Genomic DNA, 21,227 nt, shown 5'->3' on the forward strand with positions numbered 1-21,227 from the left:
ATTAGCATCAAGGATAAAGTCAAACTGTGGATCGCACCACTAAAATAACTGGAGTGAGACTTGAACATATAGGTTTCTGTATATTTTATGACAACAAAAACATGGATGCAATAGATATTGAATGTTACGCAAAAACATGCATTTTTCCATTAAAACTTAAAGGCACAAATGAAATGTGTTCAGCAGTTAATCATTTATTCTTTCACTTTTTAAAATATTTTCCACATACTAGCTTTGGTTCACAGAACCAGTTGTATATTAGTCTCAATGAAGTGATAAAGACATTACAAAAATTCAATGTAACTCTACACAACTGACAAAAATACTGTCCACAAGTTCTCTAACATTTGCGTCACTTATAGGAAGATTTCACAAGGACTCCTCTGCAATCCTTTGAAGTGATTTACATTAAAATGAGTGCAATTTCCAGTGAATTTATCACACAAGTGCAAGTAATTCACAAGGCATCAACATCACTTCAGTACGTGCATCTGCTTTACATTTTGCCAGCTCAGTTGTATGAAAAGAGAGAACAACACTCATCTTGAAGTGCTTCACTTTCCGGCTATCTTCTTTTTGCATGGTTGTGAGCAGATGGAACTCAGAGCACCAGTTTGTCAGCAGAGTAGGGATGCTACTTAACACAGAGGCCTGACTGAGGAGAGGGAAACTGGATGAACAGTACAGCTACATGTTGCATCCAGCATGGGAAGTTCAATCTCGTACCACTGTATGTTTGTCTACTAAGGCCATGCAAAAACATAAACACCAAAAGCTGAGAAGATCACAAATATGATACTGAGGTTTAAGGACAGTACCTCTCTTATTACATTGGTAGTGAGGATGTGTTGAGTACACATGCAGGTGAGAAGAAAATGTTAAAACCTGTTAGACAGGTTAAGTATTTTTCTCTGATATAAGTCACCTTAAAACATGAATAATCCACATCAAAAATATGTAGTGTTACTGTTCTGTCATGTTTTTGGTTATACCAAACTGCCTTTCTATTGCTCAAAATCTTACATTCCTATGTAAGAATGCAAATCTGTCATTCATAGCTTGCAAGGCAACCAAAGTTTAAAAAAAAAAAAGAGGGAAAGGAAAGATAATATCTTTTCAACCCGGAGTGCTCTGGCAAGTTACAGCCACCAGGGGTCTCACAAGCACGCCATGGGAAAATGATGAATTTGTAACAGCTGTGCAACCATTATGATAGATAACGTACCTGTGAAGGCTAAACCACTGATCTAACAATAGAACATTTGTACATAAAGTGTAGCTCACAGAGAGGTCTTTTCATGAAAATATTCATAAAATGAATGTTAAACTGTCAAACAGTGTCTTTGATGAACAAATCCATCATTGTTCGAATCCATGCATATAACAGATTTATGCATAGAAAAAGGAAAGTGACACAAATTTAAATGGCAGCTGGCCTGACGGACAGAATCTGCAGCAGATCAGGAACAAACAAATATCAGTGTCTGTAGTGAATTTGGTCATTAACACAACACACTGTGTGTGCATCCATTTATCAGTGCCACAGCGGGTTTTTTTTAAATGTCATTTTCTTTGATTGATATGGCTTCAGTACACTGTAAAGTAACTGTGTTCTAACAAAAACACATGCTTTGACAAATCTAAATAAATATACACACGTAAACAACATCCTGAATGAGCTTTAAGTTCATGACGTCTGACCACTATACTACTGTATACATGATAAATATGCACAGAGGTAACACTAACACTAGCAGTCTTGAGGTGTTTCCTGTCAAGCTACAAAACAAGTTTCAAAGAGATCAAGTATTGTTACTGTGGTAGCTGGTATGATCCAAATCCTCTTTAAACCAGAGAGTTAGAGTGAACCCAGATACAATACTGAAGCTACTGTGCAACCTGCTCTCCACGTGACCGAGGGAGAGATCGAAAGGCGTGTCGTCTTGAGTGGACATTCAACCACAGAGCACATTGTTTCACAGTACAAAAGAAGCATGATCAACATTTCACAACACGAAGAAAAATAACACTGGGGAATGATTCAACCCGCTTTCTGAAAACGGTGAGAACTTGATAACTTGAGTGTGTAACCATTCCACCGTGGTGATAAAGCAACCAAGGTGGAAATGGAGATTCAACTGTCTCTCCGTTAAAGCAGCACAAGTCTGCTTTCCTTAAAAAAAACAAAAAGTGCAATGTTTTCCCTACCTTTCACAACACATTTTTTCGACAGCTGATAATATTTTATAATACTTTTAAATTAAAAGAAACCCACACCTAACCAGGTCATCAACATTACTAAGTCTATGTAGCTTTATGACTCTGCTACGTGGATGTTAGCACTGTTCACAAAGCATGCTTGTGTTTCGTAGATGGAGTGCCTGATGGATTAGCAGCTGTCTGGCAGTGTTGGTGCATGTGAAGAGGAGGTTTTGGCATGTGATCCACTTAACATTTCCACAACAAAAATAATTAACTGGAGAGAATTAAAGCTTGATGATATTTACCCTTGCATGCTGTGTGACTAATACTGAAACCACACAATGAGTTTACTGTTCACATTGATTTGGATGAGAAACAACCAGAGTAGTTTGTGTTTAGTACAGCAGTGAAAGATATCTAGACTGCCAGATTAAAAGTAGTACCATTAATGTACCTATAAGTTAGCTCACTAGGTTCCCCTTTAGTAATTGTTATCGGGGCTCTTTTGTAACATCATGAACAGCGTGATATAGCAGGTGGGATCCAAAGCCACAACTTGGATTGATCTTCTTTTCAAACATGTTCAACATCCAGGCATTCTTTTAATGAGTCCTGCTGGTTCCTGACATTCAGCCTGATGCGTCCCATCACTGCTACTTCGCAGGAGGAGTAATACAGTAGGTTCAGGTGTGAAAGACAGAGGCTCAGAGAGTAAACGTTGGGTTGTACTTCCTGACTTCCAGAAGGAGGCGTTCTCTGTCACCGAGGGCCTCGTTGAGAGCGGCCTGGGCATCGGAGAGCTGCAGCTCCAGGGTTTGTCTCTGTAACGGCAGGATGATTGGATTGGTTAGCTCCAGCTACAGCAAGCGCAAACGCTTTGGCTAGGTGCTTCAAGCCAAGTGGGTGGATATCAGATTCTGATGGACAGCAGCAGGTGTAAATACAACACCATTACACTGTCCATCTTAGAGCTGACCAGTAACAGGACACCAGTATCACAGCTGTATTTAAGATAAACAGAGCAGATTACTGTAGATTTAAACATGAGGAGAACCTGTAAATCTAACTCAGCTGAGGTTTCAATGTCTTGGCCTGGCCATTAAAAAATTAAAGAAACAAAAAGCCCTGTGACTACTACAGTGCTATACACAGCCTCATGGTAGATACAGTATTGATATGCCTGAAAATGTTTAAAAAATAAATGTTGCCATTTATCTAACAAACACCCCAAAATACTGTCTAATAAAGCCACATGTTGGAGTCATGATCACAGTATTTCTACTCCTTTGGCTGCAGACACACAGAAGCATATACAGAACATCACACTGCTTGATCTCCCTTACCTCGCTCTGCTGTCGAACAGAGCAGGAACTGTTTGGGTTGTCTGAGCCAGCGGCAGGAACACCTGCTGAGGCTTTAGGGTCTGCACCTTCAGCTGCAATTAAAAAGGAAATGGTGAGGATCACTTTCTGTTCATCTTTCTGTGACAGCACATGTTCTGAGCTGGAGTGTTTGTGGTTCCGCGGTTCATCACCCTGCTGACTTCTGGGTGTATCCACAATACTGACAAGCATTACATTTATCATAGTGGGCGAAATTGAAATAAAAGACGTTATTTTCTTGCTCACCTCTGAGCCTCATCATGCCATCTTCACCGCGCTCGAGGAGCAGCTGATCTACAATGAACGAGGCTGGGACAGGTTGAGGGGCTGTGGGGTAGATTTTGGGGCTATCATCCTAAAAGAAAGGAAAGGTATCTTGTCAGTTAACCACATTCTTGAACTCATACTAACCATTACTGTTCATGTCTTCTCACTCTACCAGGTTACAGTCAGTCCAAAGGTTCAATTCAATTCACTTTATTTTAATCTGCTAGGAATTACCACTGCCTTACAGGGTGGTATACATACTCACTATATACTAAAAACTAAGAAAACAATGATTTAGACTGAATCCAATTCAGTGAATTTACAGGGCAGAAAACAATCAAGACTAAAATCATATGATAATTAATCATGTATACGATAATGTAGAATGCGTTTTCTACTAACATGTTATAACCAACAAAGTCAAAATTAGTTGACCCCACATCCAAACTGTATCAACAACTCACCTTCATGGTGACGGTGATGTTGCTCATGTGTAACTTCATTGGCTGACCGTCAACACTGAATTCATCTTCGAGAAAAGGACCGATGTTAGCCACAGTGGAGGCTAACAGCTCAGCCTTGCAGTCTTGCATTCTCATATCGAGGAAGCCCAAAGAATCAGCCAGAGCAGAGTGTCGGGCAGCAGATGGACCCATCTCTGCACGCATGCACACTTGTGGAGAGCTCCGCTTACCCTGCTTCTGGACTGGTTCGCCTGGAGCTGCAGAAACAACATGGTAGAAAGAATTAGATATATATGTAAACCATGTGGTCGCTTTAAACTGCAACAAGGTCCAGCATGCTTTCCATACAGGCAGTTGATCGAGTCCTGAATGGAAATTAGTTTTGTCGGGATACTGATATTTCTAACTTCGAAACAACACTTCTTATTAAAAGATAAATACAAGGAGGCTTGTACACAGAAGCATCTAAATGTATTTAGTTCTGGAGGATGGGCATTACAGCAGTGTCAGCAGTCAACTCACTACCAGAGAGAAGAGAGAAAGAAAACTGTGCCAATACTGGTATATCGTTATTGCAAAAAATGAGCACTGGAACCATTTAAAATATTCAGAATCAATATGTAATGATATTTTGAATATTTTTGACAACACTCATTGAGACCATGTGCTTTTGTATAGAAACTATATTTTGATTTAGAGGCATTTATATAACGTAAAAGGTGATGCAAGAACTGCTTATCTCACCATCAGTGGTACCAACACACAAAACATGAGGATTTGTTTGTCTGAACTGTTGAGATTAGATGTCAGTCCATTTTTAGATGATACTGTTTTTATTATTGAGATCTACAAGTATCATCAAAAATGTAAATCAACTAAACATTAAGATGCCAAAGAAGACCATAAAGAAGGAGAGAATAACAATTGAATTGCCATCTAATTATCCAACTACAAAAATTGTGCTTTGCTCGTTTCTAGTAAACAGAGAGACATTATTAGAGTTGCAGCGTTAATAAGCAGATGTCCGAAAATGTTTTGTCCAAGAGTCTGTTGATAGGGAACAAACATCATGGCAACAATAATCTAGGTTACCTTGTACGAGACCAGCCAGCACATCTGATACCCTCACAGTGCCCATCTGCACAGGGCTCAGATTCTGGACTTCTACAGCCACAACTTGGTCTTCTCCCTTTACTTCCATGGTACAGGCCGCTCCACTCAGGATGAGCAACAACACAGAGGACTGCAACAACATAAAGCACATAAACTCACATTTTAAACCACTGTAGATTTAAATCTTTAAATTTAAATTATTCTTTTAGATATTATTTTGTTCACGAAATTAAGGCAACCCCACTGACAAATTCCAATCTGTTACATTAGCACAATAACTTACCATATCCTGTGATACGTCCTCGGTACTTTGTGACAGAGAGCTGCTAAGGTCAGCTGATGAACCTCCCTCTGTTCCTGGTGCTGGGCTGCCTCGACTGCCAGCAGGAGTGTTGTTGGGACGCATGGACTCCATACCTGACTCTGGAAACATGATACATACTTATAGTAGAGGTCACCTATGTAATTCAGGGAAATTGCTTGCAAGTATTTTGAGCACCTGAGTCCATGAGGACAAAGAAATTGTCGCTGACATCACTATCTACAGAGAGGTTTTCGTCAGGCAGGCTGCCTTCCAAGATAGCACTATCAAAGGAATGCTGGGAAGGCGACTGCTTCATGGATTGGTGGCGCAGGCTGGCAGCCAGAGAGGGGGAGGACTCTTCTGAACGCTGGACCTGTTCCCTATAAAACACACACATACAGAAACACACACACAGAGTCGCTAAGGGAAAGCCAGTAAAAGCATGTGGTGCACAGTATGGGTTCCAGACACACAAACACCATTACAATGCCAGCAGCCCAGCAGGAGAGCACCAGCACTTACTTTGCCTGCGGGCTAAACAATTTGCTCATCCCTGAGCCCCGACTCAGCATGCTGAAGGCATCTTTAGTAATCGAAAACGCCCCTTTGGTCAGGTCCAGCGAGGCACTAATGGCATCTTTGGTCACATCCTTGGTGACATTTATGGCGCTCGACAGCTCTCCCTCCAGGCTGAAGGTGGACGGTTCGCGGGAGAGGGCGGGGGAGTGTCCAGGTGAGAGTGGAGGTGAGAGAACAGGGGTGTCCTCTTGTACTGTTACACCATCCAACGCCTCCTCCACAGCCTCACATGCCTCCTCCACCACGCCATCTTGCTCGTCCTGATCAAACGCAGTGTTGACGGAGGAGATGCCGTTTTCTAACCCACTGTCCTCCAAGACCACATCTACAGAGTGATGAAGGGGGGAGATGTCAGAGTCTGTTATGCTGGGGCTGTCTGTCTCTGGGGTGTGGGCGACCTCTTCCTCAGGCGCCGAGTACACTGGTGGCAACAGGAGACCCAGTTCTGTAGAATCTACCAGGAGGGCCAGACACACCGTAGTAGCTTTTGTCTTCTGCCCGTGAGCCTGCTTAACATCTCGTAGATCCCGGCCCAACTCTGCTCCCAACCGAGCCATGGCATCCTTCATTCTCAGAAGGGCGACATACTGGTAGTGGTTGAGCCACATCTTCACCGGAGTGATGGTGTGGGCCAAGAAGTGGAATGAGGCAAGTGAAGCCTCTTCCTGTTCTGAAGAAGGCTGGTGGGCTCCGTTGGGACTGGAGGGGGAAGACATGGTACCGTTTTTAAAGGCAGAGGGCTGACACATCCACACAGACATCGCGAAGGGCTCAACAAAAGGTTGAGTTTTGCCTTTGGGGAATCGCCGAGCCCCATCAAAACCTAGGGTCACACGGGAGAGACTGAGAGACCAAACATCCTGGGATCGTTGCTGCTTTCTGTCCAGAGGTTGTGGCTCCGTCTCTTGAGAGTGCTGGAGGAAATGGGACGGGATGGGGTGGAAGGCACTCTGATCTCTGGGGTAGTGGCAGGGAGGTGTGTGCTGGAAGAAAGAGCAGCTGGAGAACTTGTCATAGGTGCTATTGAGGTCAGCTCTGGAGCCGTGGGGGCAGTGGCGGGTGTTGCTGACAACCATCTGTGGTACAATAACAGAGAGAGACTGTGGACGCTCCGGATGGTCCAATATGGAGGAGTCCAAGGGGATTATCATCTAAAGAAAAGGAACAATAAACAAGTCACATAAACAAAAAATGCACACCCTGATGTTTATGTAAAATGCAACAGGCTCCAATAAAGGCAAAGAAGGGATACACAAACATTTTAAATCTAAGCTAAGAAGCCATTCATATTTAAAAACATTTCTGTATTTACCTTGAGCTGAGCTGCATCCAAGCGGATGTCTACATGTTCGTCAGCCTTGCTGCTGTCTTGCAAATGGTAGAAAGCTTTGACTTGGTCCAGGGTGTGCAGCAGACCCCTGGAGAACAGATTGATCCACAGCACGCTGGCTGGATCTACACAGAACTGGAGGCTGTTCAGCTGGGCATACAGATTTGAGGTGGGCACTGGAGGAAGGCAAAAAGGGATGAGATGCTGATACGGAATATTTACATGTCATAATTTCCAGCTATAGCGTTAAATACACAACCAATCTGAATATATATGAGCAATTAGGAAATACAGTCCAGTTTTTCAGTAATACAAAATCACTTAAAAAAATATTTTTTACGAGGTTGCTGGTAAGGTCAAGTTTCTGTCATGTAAAGGTAATAAGGCCCACAAACAGGTTTGGATGACTATGATTCATACAAAAGGGCGGTTGTGCCATAATGAAAAATAATTTTAGCTCACAATATGAAAGTAAAGAAGACATGCTCTAAACTTGAAATATAAACAGAAAGACAACAAAAAATGTTACCTGATAAACTGGGGTTATCAGGAAAGTAGTACTCAGTAAACTGCAGATGAATTGCTGGTACGTTGTCTGGCAAACGCAGAGCTTTCCGGTTGCAGGATAATAAAGACTGGGTCTTCTTGTTTTGACGGCCTCTTGTAGACACCTGAATTTTGAGGTTCAGACGTTAGAAGAGTGGTGGACATGTCACCAAATATGGGGTTATATTTCTCATTCATCAGCTTCATTCAGTACACAATAATAAACACAGAAAAGGAAAAAAAAAGGACAAGTGTGTGACACATAACTTAACTACACCACCTGCATCTGAGCGCCAGACACTTCCTGTCGTAAACTGAAGGTGGAGACCCAAACATGTACAGAAGTTCCCCTGGGAGTCTCCTGTTATTTCAAAAGGGGAACTACAAGTGTCTTCAACTTTAAATAAGTTCAAGAAAAGTATGACACATCCAAAGTGAGAATGGAGAAGCAGCGTGAGAGTGAAAGGCACTGAGGCAGCCAAGAGAAGTGACACATAAATGGGATTATCTAGGTATTTTACTGACACATGAGGAATAATTTTACTTAAAGCTTCATTTTTTCGTTGCTGTGGTGGTTATTAGTACAGCAGTCATAACATAAATATTTATCTTCTATTATTACAGTTATTACAGTTCCCCAGGAGTGAAATTTGAGGCCCCACACTTAATACTTTAATACAATAAATCAGCAATCTGATCAAACATATCAGATAGCTGTTTCCTAAAGAGACTTTAGCTCCCTCTGTAAGGCCTGTCAGGCAGTTGCCTCTAGGGCTGCTGATCCAACATCCGGTTTGGGCAAACTGCAAGTCATTAGCACACTGCAGCAACTTACACTCGTGTCAGCTAGCTAGCTAATGACTAAGCGTGTTTAAGAAAAGTCACCTCACTCAGGATCTATCTGGTCAACAATTAAAAATGCTGAAAGAAATTTTTTGTCAAATCTTTTTTTTTAAAATCACCTAATCATCCTCTCCATGCTTTACATACACACACAAACACTGCCCACTGTAACAACTGTAAGCAGTTATGTCATGAATGCAATCCACAGGAAGAAGCTGGTGGTAACGTCTGAGAATATCATATTATGTCAGTTGTGTAAGATAAAATTGTAAGGGAGTTCTTGATATTGTTGTGTGATCCACATTAGATCAACACTTATGTAGCTGGAGGTTGATTGGTTCCGTCTTAATTTTCTACTGCAATAAACTGCTCAGTATTAATACCATCTGTGACGAACTACAGTCATTATAAATAAGTCCAAATCCTGTGATGCTTCGTCATGCCTACTCCCTGATCGCTTCCACTGAGGTCAAGTCCCTTGGTCCATTTATTGGAGTAAAGCTTCTGCTAAAGCAGGTAAATTAAATCAGCTGATGATTAAAGCTTGCCTGGTGAATGTCCACGTCATCCATCCTGACCACCACACAGCTAGATCGCAGTCTCTTCAGTGATGACCCTGACGTAGCTTTGGCAGAGCTCCTGCTGGACGTCTGCTCTGCATCAGGGGGGCTCGACTTGGGACTAGACTGTCTGTCTAAAGAATCGACATGGCAGAAAAAACAATGTTGTTTAAAGCGGCAATGACGCACTTACCAAGAAGCAAGTCTGATTCTAAGTTAGATCATGATGCTGATGTTCAGAAATATTTTTACTGATTAATATTTGTGTCTTTCTGATCAGAAAACATCTTTTGTTGTGCAATAAAGGCAAATAAGTATTCATGTTTGATTTCATTATTCAGCTTTTAACGTTTTCCAGTTGTCTTGATGACATCTGTGTGTATCTGTGTTTAGTTGTCACAAGAGAAATTAAGTAAGTGACTTCTTACTAAAAAATTTAGTAGGAAGACACCACTCTACATGAATTCTGCACTCAGACCTTGAACTGTCTTTGCAGGGCTGTCCTTGGTTGGCTGAGGCACCTCAGAATGCGGCCCAGGGAACCCAGAAGCCTCTGCTCTTTTCTGGTACTCCTGCAGCAGTTTTCCAGCCCACTGGGCCTGAGCCTCCATGGCTCCACTGTGGCGTTCCCAATGTCGACATCCATCAGCTGTATTGGAGCAGCAGCAAAAAGACAGTTATGATTCAGCAAACATACCAACCAGTACACAGTGCAATATTGACTGTATACAGTGCTTGCAAATAGCAAACTACATTTAATCCACCTAGCTTGCTGGTAGTTCATTGAATCAAAGGTCTAAGGTCAGCCCCCAGACAGATTGGCTGTCACACCTCCTCTACATTAGTGCTCAACACCGGAGCCCCTTTGGGTGTGTGCTCAGCCCCCTCCTGTTCACACTGTACACCCATGATTGCACTCACAGACATCAGGAAAACTCTCTAGTCAAGTATGTGGGTGAGACCACCAACATAATCAAACAATGATGAGAAATCACATCAGGAGGAAACTAACAATCTTGCAGAGTGGTGCACAGAGAACAAGCTACTGCTTAATGTCAGCAAAACCAAGAAGCTGACTGTTGATTGTCTACATCAGTGGAGCTGAGCTGGAGAAGGTGGACAGTTTTAGATTCCTGGGAATCAACATCACAGAGAACCAGTCATTATCATCACACATCACCAACCTAGTTTAAAAAAAAAACACACAGCAAAGGCTCTACTTCCTGAGGAAATTTAAGAGGGCTATATTCCAAAGCCAAATCCTTGGTAACTTTTACAGAGGAGCAATGGAAAGCACCCTGACTCACAAACTGGCATGGTTCGTGCACGGCCCAGGACAGGAAGTCTCTATAGCAGGTGATTAAAACTGCCCATAACATTACTGGTACCCATCTACAGAGCATCAGTGAAATTGGTGAAGTGAGATGTCTGCACAGAGCCCAAAGGATATTAAAAGACAACATCCACACCAGCCAGTCTGTTCACCCTGCTGCCATCTGGCAAAAGATACAGAAGCATCTGCTGCCATACCACCAGACTGCAGAACAGCTCCATTTCTCAGGCTGTTAGACTCCTCAATTCACCCATCGTGCTCCATTGTAAAAAAAATAGGGTTTTTTTCTTTCTTTTTTTCCTTTTGTTTAGCATGGAGGGACTTAACTCAGATTTGTTTTGCAGCCCTGGTGTTGTAAAATAACAATAAAATGAACCTTTACTTTTAAGTTAAAGTTGGTTTATATTTGTTTAGCTTGATATCTGTGTTTGTCTGAATGTCTGTATCTGAATCTGTACATTTGCACTGTGTGCTACAAAGTACTAGAGTCAAATTCCCAGCCTGTGTCAACAAACTTGGCCACTTTTGAAAGCTGCTTTTCATGCATACATGCAGACACTATGCGTGTTTATACAGTATATATGAAATACTGTATATAAAGTTGTATGATGTTGATATATGCATCTTTCCTCTGTTAATATACCCTTCAGAAACAGTAATTCTCATCAAACAGAAGACCAAAATAGAAGTTGTTTTCTAACTTGTTTAATTGACCATAATCTGCTCCAGAGGCGACTCTGCTGTTCTACATTCTACACTTGAGGAATTCCAGAAAGAATAATAGCACAGGGCACTCTCTCCCGGGCCATTAGTCTGCTTGAATGGTAATCCTCCTAACAGCTAGTCCTGGATAAAAGCTGTGGCTACAGTGGGAGCAGGACAGAGCCTTTGGGTGAACTGCAGTGAAATTACAGTCAACAAATGGGACAAATAGATACACTCACCAGGCCTGTGGACAGGATAGTAGTCAAAACCCAGCTTCCTGAATGTCAGCTGCATGGCTCCCTGCAAGCCTGGTGGGGGAGGCTCATCTATGCAAAAACAAATGAAAACCACTTGACTTGAAAATCAGAAATTATACTGAAGTAAAACCGCCTAAATATACTTGAGTTACACAACATGTTGATCAATACTGGCACGTGGCAACTAACCTTCATCCATTGAAGAACTGTCATTGCATACGTGTAAGTCTAAGCGGGATATGAAGGTGTGGTAAGAAGACTCCTTGACGTCGTAGAGATCGAAGTATTGACTCATGTTGCTGGGGGTGCCAGTAGGAGCAGGTGGGGGCTCCGTCCAAAGGCTATGGAGGCCAGGTGATGGAGGAGCAGTCTGAAACACAGAAGAGGTAGAAAATGTTTTACCAAAATGGCAAAATGACATAAATATGAAAGGGGAACAAAAACTTAAAAATGATTGACTCTTTCTGTTGTAAAGAGAGAACACTAAATGTGAAACTGCAAACAAATCTGGAGTCTAATAGTCTGTGAATACACTGAACATGTTTTAGTTATAGTGACATAACTTTAGTAATGTTTTCACATATGAGATGAGCTGAGAGAACCAGTTGAAAGTGCTGATGTTGGGCTTACATATAGCATCTTGTTTATGTTTGCTTGTTAATGAATTCATATTTTCAGTGATTTGCTTAACATGTAAATAGAATGCATGTTAGTTTTAGGCCTCAGTTTTTGCTGTATTTGTGTTTATAAATAACGTAACAAACTTTACACTTGTAAAGATAATCAGTCTAAATAATATTTGACTGATTATCTCAATAGGCACTGTTATTTTTCTTTTTTGTTCATGGCAGGTACAGTTTTAAAGGTGCTAAACAAAGACAAAAATGAATGCAGACAAAGTTAAGCAAAAATTGACCAAAATAAACCTGGACTCGACAGGACTGAAAGGCATATAACAGTTTAACTATAACTTTTTCCAGTTGCAGGTATGAATAACAAAATTAATGATGGCTGAATTCCATTTAGCTGCTTTGGTCTCAGGGTCCTTGTATCGTGAATGCTGGCATTCAGTGACAGCCTCACTAGGACACTCGAACAGAACAGAGCCATTGTTGATGTAAGTAGTAACTGTGCTTTTCCTACAATGACAAGTCCAAATGTGGTCTGTGAAAAGGGCCTTTTGTATTATTATGTTTTATTTTCATTACCAAAAATCAAATCAATTAAAACTGATGCAGAAGCAATCATTCTGAAGAGACATAACTTCAGATGAATTAGGCTCATATGTTTTAAGGTTGACAATGCCTGAAATCTTCCTTTAAATATACAGAATAAAGTCTGTAATTCAAGCCTTTCAAAAAATAATATTAATCGTCTTCACGTTGATTTCTCTTTAAAACTTTAGTGAACAGGAAGGTGGCAGGACCTGTAGGGATTCAGCAGTCCTGCTCTTCCTCTGCTGTGCAGACTTCTCCATGGCCTCGCTGAGAGATTTGGCGTAATGGATGATGGCCTTGAGCTGAGAGTCAGTCAGAACCCACAACAGGTCGTCCAGAATGAAAAGCAGCTTGGATGCCAGCACATTACAGTCCTTTATCTAGAAAGAACAATGAAGAATTAAACTTGACTTTTGCATTTGCAATTTAGATGAGGTCATTTAGGTTTTTTTTTCCTAATTCAATGACAGAATAGTGAGTGAATTGTAGAAACAAAATCCTACTCTGCGTTTTAGAGCGATGCGAATGCGACCCTGGTTGGTGATTAGACGTAACGGGGTACTACCGAGGTCCTGGTCATCACGCTCAATGGCATCTGCCTCGATTCGTAGACTCTGCCAGTTAATTTCTTTGAATGTCAACACCTGATTGGAACAACAAAAACATCAAACCATTCAGCTGTGATCAAATGAGACAAAAAAACAAACACACTCTATACTTATGAGTGAAATGATTGGTGTCTATGTGGCAAGGCCAGAGAGAGAAAGGTCAACAGACACATTTCCTATTGAGTGGATTATTAGAACTCATTCTGAAAGGTTGTTAATCTCAATGTAGTCTATGCTGCTAATAAAAACCATTAAAAGTTAACATGATTACAGTGTTAGCTGCAGGCCTAATGAGCACACACTGTTCCTGTGGTAAAACATTGTATTCAGATGGGCACTGCATACAACTTCCAGAAAGAGCAGTGTTAAAGCTGGGCGAGGAGGGGGATAAAAGTGGACCGCACCTCTCCTCTCTTTGGGTCGGTGACACGGGTGTAGCGGAGATCACTGCGCTGCCATTTGGGGTCGAGGCTGTTGCCTTGTAGCTGCCAGAGCTCGAAGGACGCATGGAAGGCACGGGCCTGCACCTTGATGGTAATAGAGTTGATCCTAACAGACATGCCCTCCACCACTTTCTCTGCAAAGCCGTACTCGCTGTAAATACACAACGTCAACACGACTGAGGGCAATGTTTGACACATGCTTATACACAACACGGGATGAAGTAGTTTTTTAACGTCAGAAATGCCGGCTTAACACAAGATTTGTGCTGGCTTACCTCTGGCCTGCTGTAATAGCTATAGGAGAGGGGCCATTAGGTGGACGAGGCTCCTCACATGTCCTCATTTCTACTTCTACCTTATCCAAGAACTGCACAAAAGAGGAAACAGTAGTACTCAGCATACAGTTGAGCAAGGATAAATAGAGAAGTAAACTTTACTAACGGTAACAGGGCAGAAAACAGTGAAAAACTATGCGAAAGTCATGCTATTCTTAAGTCATGCTTTAGCTGGTGTTTTTTTTTGCATCAGTTAGGATATTTCCTGACTACAACATGAAGAGAGAAGCTTAGTGTTGCAGAAAAAAATTCCAAGTACTCTTGGAAGGAACAGAAAATCTTACCAGGCAAATGGGGCTTGTTTTCAACTTTGTCCATTGTATCTAAAAAGACAAGACAGCAAGGTCCGAAGAGTCAGTCACAAACACTTGCCACAGCATTCTACACTGTTTATTATTCACTGGGCACAAGGGCAAAATGAATCAAGCTCCTATAGCATCACACAAGTGCTACAACACTGACTGCCACGCTGTTATATTTGGAAACATCATTATTATCATTATGGGGCCTTAGATCATCTGATTCAGACACACAAATCCTCGTCTACTCAGTGTTTGATAACCACATTTGAGGGATCATTACAAAAATTGTGCGTATAATGGCCGATAACATGAAATCTGAAGTTCTTACTCCCTAATGCTGGTATTGGCAACAGCTTCAAAAATCAGGTATCAGGCGGGTTCTGTTTAATGCTCAATACTGTCCTATCGTACAAAGTTGGAAAAATGTTTGCTTCCTTCTTTAAAGCTACTTTTTAGACAAACTCAAGGAAAAATTGAGGTTCAGTTTGTTAAAATATTTAGAAATAATGAAGATAACAATACATTCAATAAGAATATTATTAGTGAATTTGAAACACACTGTCTCAAACATGAAGTGTTATCGGGATTATCTGGGAACACAAACCAACCAGCATGACAGCTCACTGCGCACCAGTCAGTGTATCTCAGGATCACTCTAGCCTCAGGCCTTCTCTGTCCCTCTGAATCATGGCTCGTGTCTCTATTATCAAAAGCCAGTGCTGGTCTGAAGGATCATACCGCTTATCTCTGTGGTACAGACTCCGTTCATTTTCTCTATGACTCTTTGCTCTTTGAAATTAATAAACAAAAAGCCGTTTCTTATTTTGATTTTGCATTTTTTCCTTTACCCGCTTTGTCTTCGTAGAAAAGGGAACCTGCCTCACCTGTCAGACCAGCTAGGTTTGACTAGTCAGTGACATACCCTGATGGCGGCTTTGTTGCAGTAGACCCGAGTGACAGCCAGCCAGGTAGGCAGGTCAAGCATGTTCTGCAAAACCTCTTCATCGAGCTCGAGGTTGGACAGCTGCCCCTCCCCCTTCAGCGTACTCAGATTGATCTTGTCCGGGGACAGATTCTTGGTGAACCTAAGCAAAGGGACAAGATAAAAAAGTTAAAAATTAAATGTTTTAGAGAACACTTGCAGCCTAGATCTGGACGACGTTCATGTAACTTTTATCAGGGAAACACCTGACATCATCAGCATACGTCACTGATGATCTAGGAGACAGAAATAGACACAATTCAATTATGCAGCTTGGCCAAGATTTTTGAAGTAGTGCAACTGAATGAGTCATCCTGGGGAACCGTAGCAGCCTCTTTGCTGGGTTCACACAGCTGTACTCCCCATCAAGGTGAACCTCTCAGAGGGTGCTAATGGAGCGAGCTCCAGCAGCCAGGCCACAACCCTACTCAGGGTGAGTAAAGCAGCAGTCGGAGCAAATCAATTAGTTAAGTATTTTAACTTCACATACACCACATGACTGAACACGGTCGTAAAAGAAATCCTGTGATATTTCAGACATCAAGACATGCTGTTGGAAAGCGACTGATCACAAGCAAACTAGCCTCACAGTGTGACTCAGTCAGGGAGTTCATCATGACATTAATTAAACTAATGAGATGACATGTGAATGTGGTAGAGTTTGACAAAACATTTAACACTGTTAGGCCAAACACCATGATGGAACTGATAAGCCTGATAAGCCAGTCGAAGCTTCAACACTGAGTACAAAACAGTGCAACCCTTGCTTTCCTTAAAACGAAATTTTCATATTAATCCCACACCCATGAGTCAAGCTTGACGTGTAGAGTTAATTCGCAGACCAATAACGCAAAACAGCTATGACAAGACTGTCCAACATTTGCATGTGCATGTGCATTCTGATACAGTTTTCTTTTGGATTGATTGAATATAACAAAGTAATCTGTCGGTATTCATGATTAAAAGTTAAGGCGACTGAATAGTGGTACTATTATTACATAAAACTAGCGAAACGGAATAATTACAAAGATTATCAACGTTTAAAGAGGAGCGAGATTCCTGAGCTTATCAAAGGCAAGAAAGAAGTCATTGTACAAACTGCCAAAAGCACAACTGTTTAGTTTTACAATTAAACAACACCAGGATCATTCTGAACAGATTAACACAAAAGAGTTGCCCTTGAAGAGCTCAAATTAAATCCAATAAATCCTCAGTAGTTCAAGAAGTCCACTGCATGCAAGTTTTATTTTTATTAGCATACAGAGAATATGAACTTATACATGAAGTTTCAATGATCAATTCAATCATTTAATTATCATGTCGATCTTAAAAATCCACACCGTTTTATGAATACTGCTAAGATGAGTCACACACTTATGAGGAAATATTTGAAAAAGCACAGAATGACAAAATAAACTCAGAATGATTTAAAGCAAATACAGCAAATATTTTCACATGGTCATACGTGTCCCTATTTTAGTGGCAACGGTAATTTCTTACAATTAATTTTAACTGAACAATAATGATTTGATCTTTTTCCACTGGAGAATGTAACAAACAAGCATGTTCCCTTATGTCCGGAGAATATGATTGGAAGGAAGGGGACATGTTATGTTGTGACACATTTTACCTTTACCGAAAAGATTCTGGTTATATTTCTACTAATTGTTTAGCACAATTTAAAGGATTTCTGACAGCAAAATGCAAAATAATGTAGATATTCTTGGACTATAAGGCCCATTTCCTTCCTAGGAACAAGCTATGCGCAACAACATTCATGCGCTTTTATCTTTTGTCTATCTGGCAAGTATGTGTCCACCGTGACCTATCTGGTGCAAATAATTGTGTTAATAATTCATTGACAGAGACAACACAGTGGCAGAAAATGAGAGTCAGTCTAAAAGAAAGCCTCTGATATAGTCTTATGTTCAACTTTAGCTTTTACAAGAGACCTTTGTAACACATGAACACCGCTCTCCCGCCCAGATGTATTTCTTAACAACTGTCAGCAGTGTCAAACTGACTGGCACGGGAAAAACAACACACTCTGACACAACAAAGTATTCTTAAAAAAGCAGACAAAATAGCAGTCTCTATTTCTTCAGGGCTGATCTGTGACGAAAGAAGACCTTGTGTAGAGAAAAGGCTGCGGCCGGCTCTAGAAAGGATGCTGAAGGTGACTGGGATGCAATATTTGTCTGTGTACAGCAGCGATCGAGATTGTAGGATCATTATACTGACTATTCTGACAACAAATCGCAGCTGATACACACACCTGAACAAGCTCAATCTAGTGTTAAAGAAAGGGAAAACAGCCTTTTATTGCTCAGACAAACTTGTGGGCAAGATCATGCCTGTTTTCAGGACATAAAGATGTAAAAGCTAAAATACTTTGTCCGTAACTCTCCATAGATAGATAGATAGATAGATAGATAGATACTAATGGCTTAAACGTATATTGTGTGGCCATAGACTACACACATTAAGCATACTTTTTTTTTTACATTTATTCTTTATGTTTTGGATAATGGTAGAGCTCTTACAACAGTAATGGGAGGTGTAAGGCCAATTGAATCGAATATCAGCTTTCCAAATTAAGTATGAAGACTGTCTGTTGGATATAACAGCATTAAAAAAACACATTTAACAATGTAATGCGGTTAACGTTATTAGTCTCGGTCAGGTTGAACTGGTTTGCTGACTACTGGCTTTATTCTCATGTGGCTGTACCAACATGTAGCGTTAAGCTAACAGATGGAAACCACTGTGGAAATCAATGTAGCTGCATTTAGATGACAAACACCAGCGAGCAAACTGTTTTTGTGTTGTAGGCAGTGACGTTAAAACCATCATTCAGCCGGGCTAACCGCTAACAAAAAGCCAAAGATGACACTTACCTTGACAAATGCTTCAGAATCTGCTTTTTAATAATTCCGGCCATCTCTGCTAGCGTTCGTCTCGTTCACTACCAGCGGGTATCCCGTTAAAATAAACATATACTAGCTGACAGGTATCGCTATATTGTACACAACCCTAGCTGTGTGCATCTTTTAGCCGCTGCTGGCACAGCACAGCCTAGCTGCTATGCTGCTACCTCGCTAAAACGCCTGTGAAGACAGCCGCTGACCCCCTTTCACACAACAACCGCTACTCGACTAAAACACAGCGGCTCCAGCAACGGCACGACGACGACGCCATCTTGTGGATGTTCGGGGAGGAACAAGGGGGCGGAAGTGCGAAGAATCCAACCAATCACGAGCGAGGAAAGTAAGAAATAAAAGATGACCCTTCAAGTCTGTGAACAATAGAGCATTATTTATTTCATGCTCTCAAACCCAGAAAACAGCTAATGGAAGGGTTAAAATCACATCCGTGCCTGTTTTAGATCATAATAGTATTTTTTATGGGTTCTCATTAAAAGACACAAAATTAGACTTGATGGTCAATGTTTTGACAATCTCAGCTAAATGTTTTATTCATAAGGCTAAATGTACAAAAAACAAAAACAAAAAAAACAGACATTGTCATGTTTTATTATAAGGAAATCCCACGTTATATTAAGTCCCTGAAATTAATGAAGTTCAAACATGCTCTCTGTATTATTAGAAAATGACATCACCAATGTATTACCTTGATCTATTTTTCTTTTCTTTTATAATGGTAATTTTGATCATTTTGTTTTACCTTGTGTTAATGTTTAATGTCTTATCTTATAAGTGCTGTTCACTCTAAACATTTCCAAGCTGCATAACTGTTGCCTGAAATTTGGATTTTGAAAAAAACTAGATAATGCAACAAATTAAAACAAGAAAAAAGCCTGTGTTCTGGTTACTGCAAAGAGATGGTTGTGTGTTTCTAACTTTATTTAATCAGGTAGTCTCAGGTAGTCTAAGTGTACTGTAAATTATTATATTCTTTGTTCAGTAATTTCTATTTTAAGGTCCAAGGACATTTTCACGTCATAACAGGAAAAGCACAGATGTTTCTAATAACTACGGCTCTGCCCTATTCAAGCCATGACAGTGTGATAACCAAAGCAAATTAAATTCAGCCATCATTTTTCTAAAATTACTTTTTGTAATTATTTACTTAATATTACATATATGATTAGAACATATTAATATTATAGCATTGATTGATTGATTTTATTTAAGCACTTAAGGATAAAGGAGACAATAACATGTAAAAAGCACAATATATGCTCATTTACTGCCTCTCATTATCCAGACACTCATCTTACTCCAGAGATGAGCCTGTACCCAAAATCCCCTCTTGATTCTGATAGTTTGATGCTTTGTGGATTTACTTGTGGAACCTTGCACATCATCTACTTCTTAGAAATTAATACATGAAACAAAAATAAATGGCATATTTTCCATTACATCTTCAACATTGTTTTCCATTGTTTAAGGTCTCCTGTTATTCACATAACAGTAGTGGATGGAAAGGCACATTCATTTACATTCATTTATTTTATGTATGTCAATATTCCAGTTGTACTGTTTCTGGGTCTCCAGGTGCAAAATATGTGCACTGTGCTTGAGGCAGCAGGGCCTACTAGCAAAGTTTTTGCCCCTGGGTCCCCAAACAGGTTCATCTGGTCATGTACAGTATATAGAAGGAAGTTACACACACACATTACACATAATTTCCCATATAGAGATACAGTACTTCTAAGGAAACACTATATTTTTTTCACAATATCTTATTAAAAAAAATGAAAATCTAATGCAAAAGATCGAACATGTGACTCAAGTCACTTGGTCCAACATTACAGGGGCATTAGGTAGTTTTGAAGAAGAAATTCAAACTCAGAATTTTAATAATTACAATATTAATGAGGTAATAATATAAACTCAGACATGTTTATTACAGTTATTACATTATTATACAGTTCTCAGAGGAAAATAAGGTCCCCAGAACACTGTTTGAAGCTAAAAAGGTGGCAGGGTCCGCCAAATATAAACAAAGTAAAACAGTATGAAACTGTTCTGTTATTTAAGGCCAGTTTGTTTATTCAGTTTATTCAGTCATGAAAACAAAAAGAGTTTGTGTATTTAAGCATTACATAAAACAGTCGATAAAGATCTTTCTCTTCTCATTAAAAATGTATTCCCTGGAACTACATAGAGCTAAAGCAAGTCCTGAGTCATTGTTTTCTCGGGCAAGTAAAGTCAAGTCACTCCGTCTTCATAAAGAGAAAATACAAGGTATTAATACCTGTCTAATAATGATTTTAGTTTATCTGACCTGCTCAAAAAGTATGACAATAAATTGAATTTGTATTAGAATTGCTGACATTCTGTGAAATACATTCAATTAAACATAAACAAATTACTTTATAAAAGCTTATTTATAGCCTCTTTTTAGCTCAATCCAAAAAGTATTCCCTCCTCGTCCCTTTTAAACAATGACATACTGACAGCTCCACTAAAAAAACACTGAAAATTGCACT

The 21,227-nt window shown here is 40.3% G+C and overlaps 1 protein-coding gene across 1 annotated transcript; it reads right to left on the reverse strand.

Moving 5' to 3' along the window:
* Positions 1–69: 69 nt before the first annotated feature.
* On the reverse strand, positions 70–18,978 carry bltp3a (bridge-like lipid transfer protein family member 3A). Its single transcript, XM_084366801.1, has 21 exons — positions 18,670–18,978; positions 15,713–15,875; positions 14,773–14,811; positions 14,429–14,520; positions 14,115–14,304; positions 13,606–13,746; positions 13,312–13,482; positions 12,075–12,255; positions 11,868–11,954; positions 10,069–10,239; positions 9,579–9,724; positions 8,171–8,312; positions 7,624–7,817; positions 6,255–7,462; positions 5,928–6,112; positions 5,712–5,851; positions 5,408–5,558; positions 4,316–4,572; positions 3,831–3,939; positions 3,546–3,637; positions 70–3,023 (listed from the first exon to the last, which is right to left on the reverse strand). Exons 1-21 carry the CDS (start codon positions 18,711–18,713, stop codon positions 2,907–2,909), a joined length of 4,020 nt encoding a protein of 1,339 aa, XP_084222927.1. The 5' UTR covers positions 18,714–18,978; the 3' UTR covers positions 70–2,906.
* Positions 18,979–21,227: the final 2,249 nt, after the last annotated feature.

This window comes from Pagrus pagrus (assembly GCF_965226575.1).
Source record: "Pagrus pagrus genome assembly, chromosome: 11".
Taxonomy (NCBI): domain Eukaryota; kingdom Metazoa; phylum Chordata; class Actinopteri; order Spariformes; family Sparidae; genus Pagrus; species Pagrus pagrus.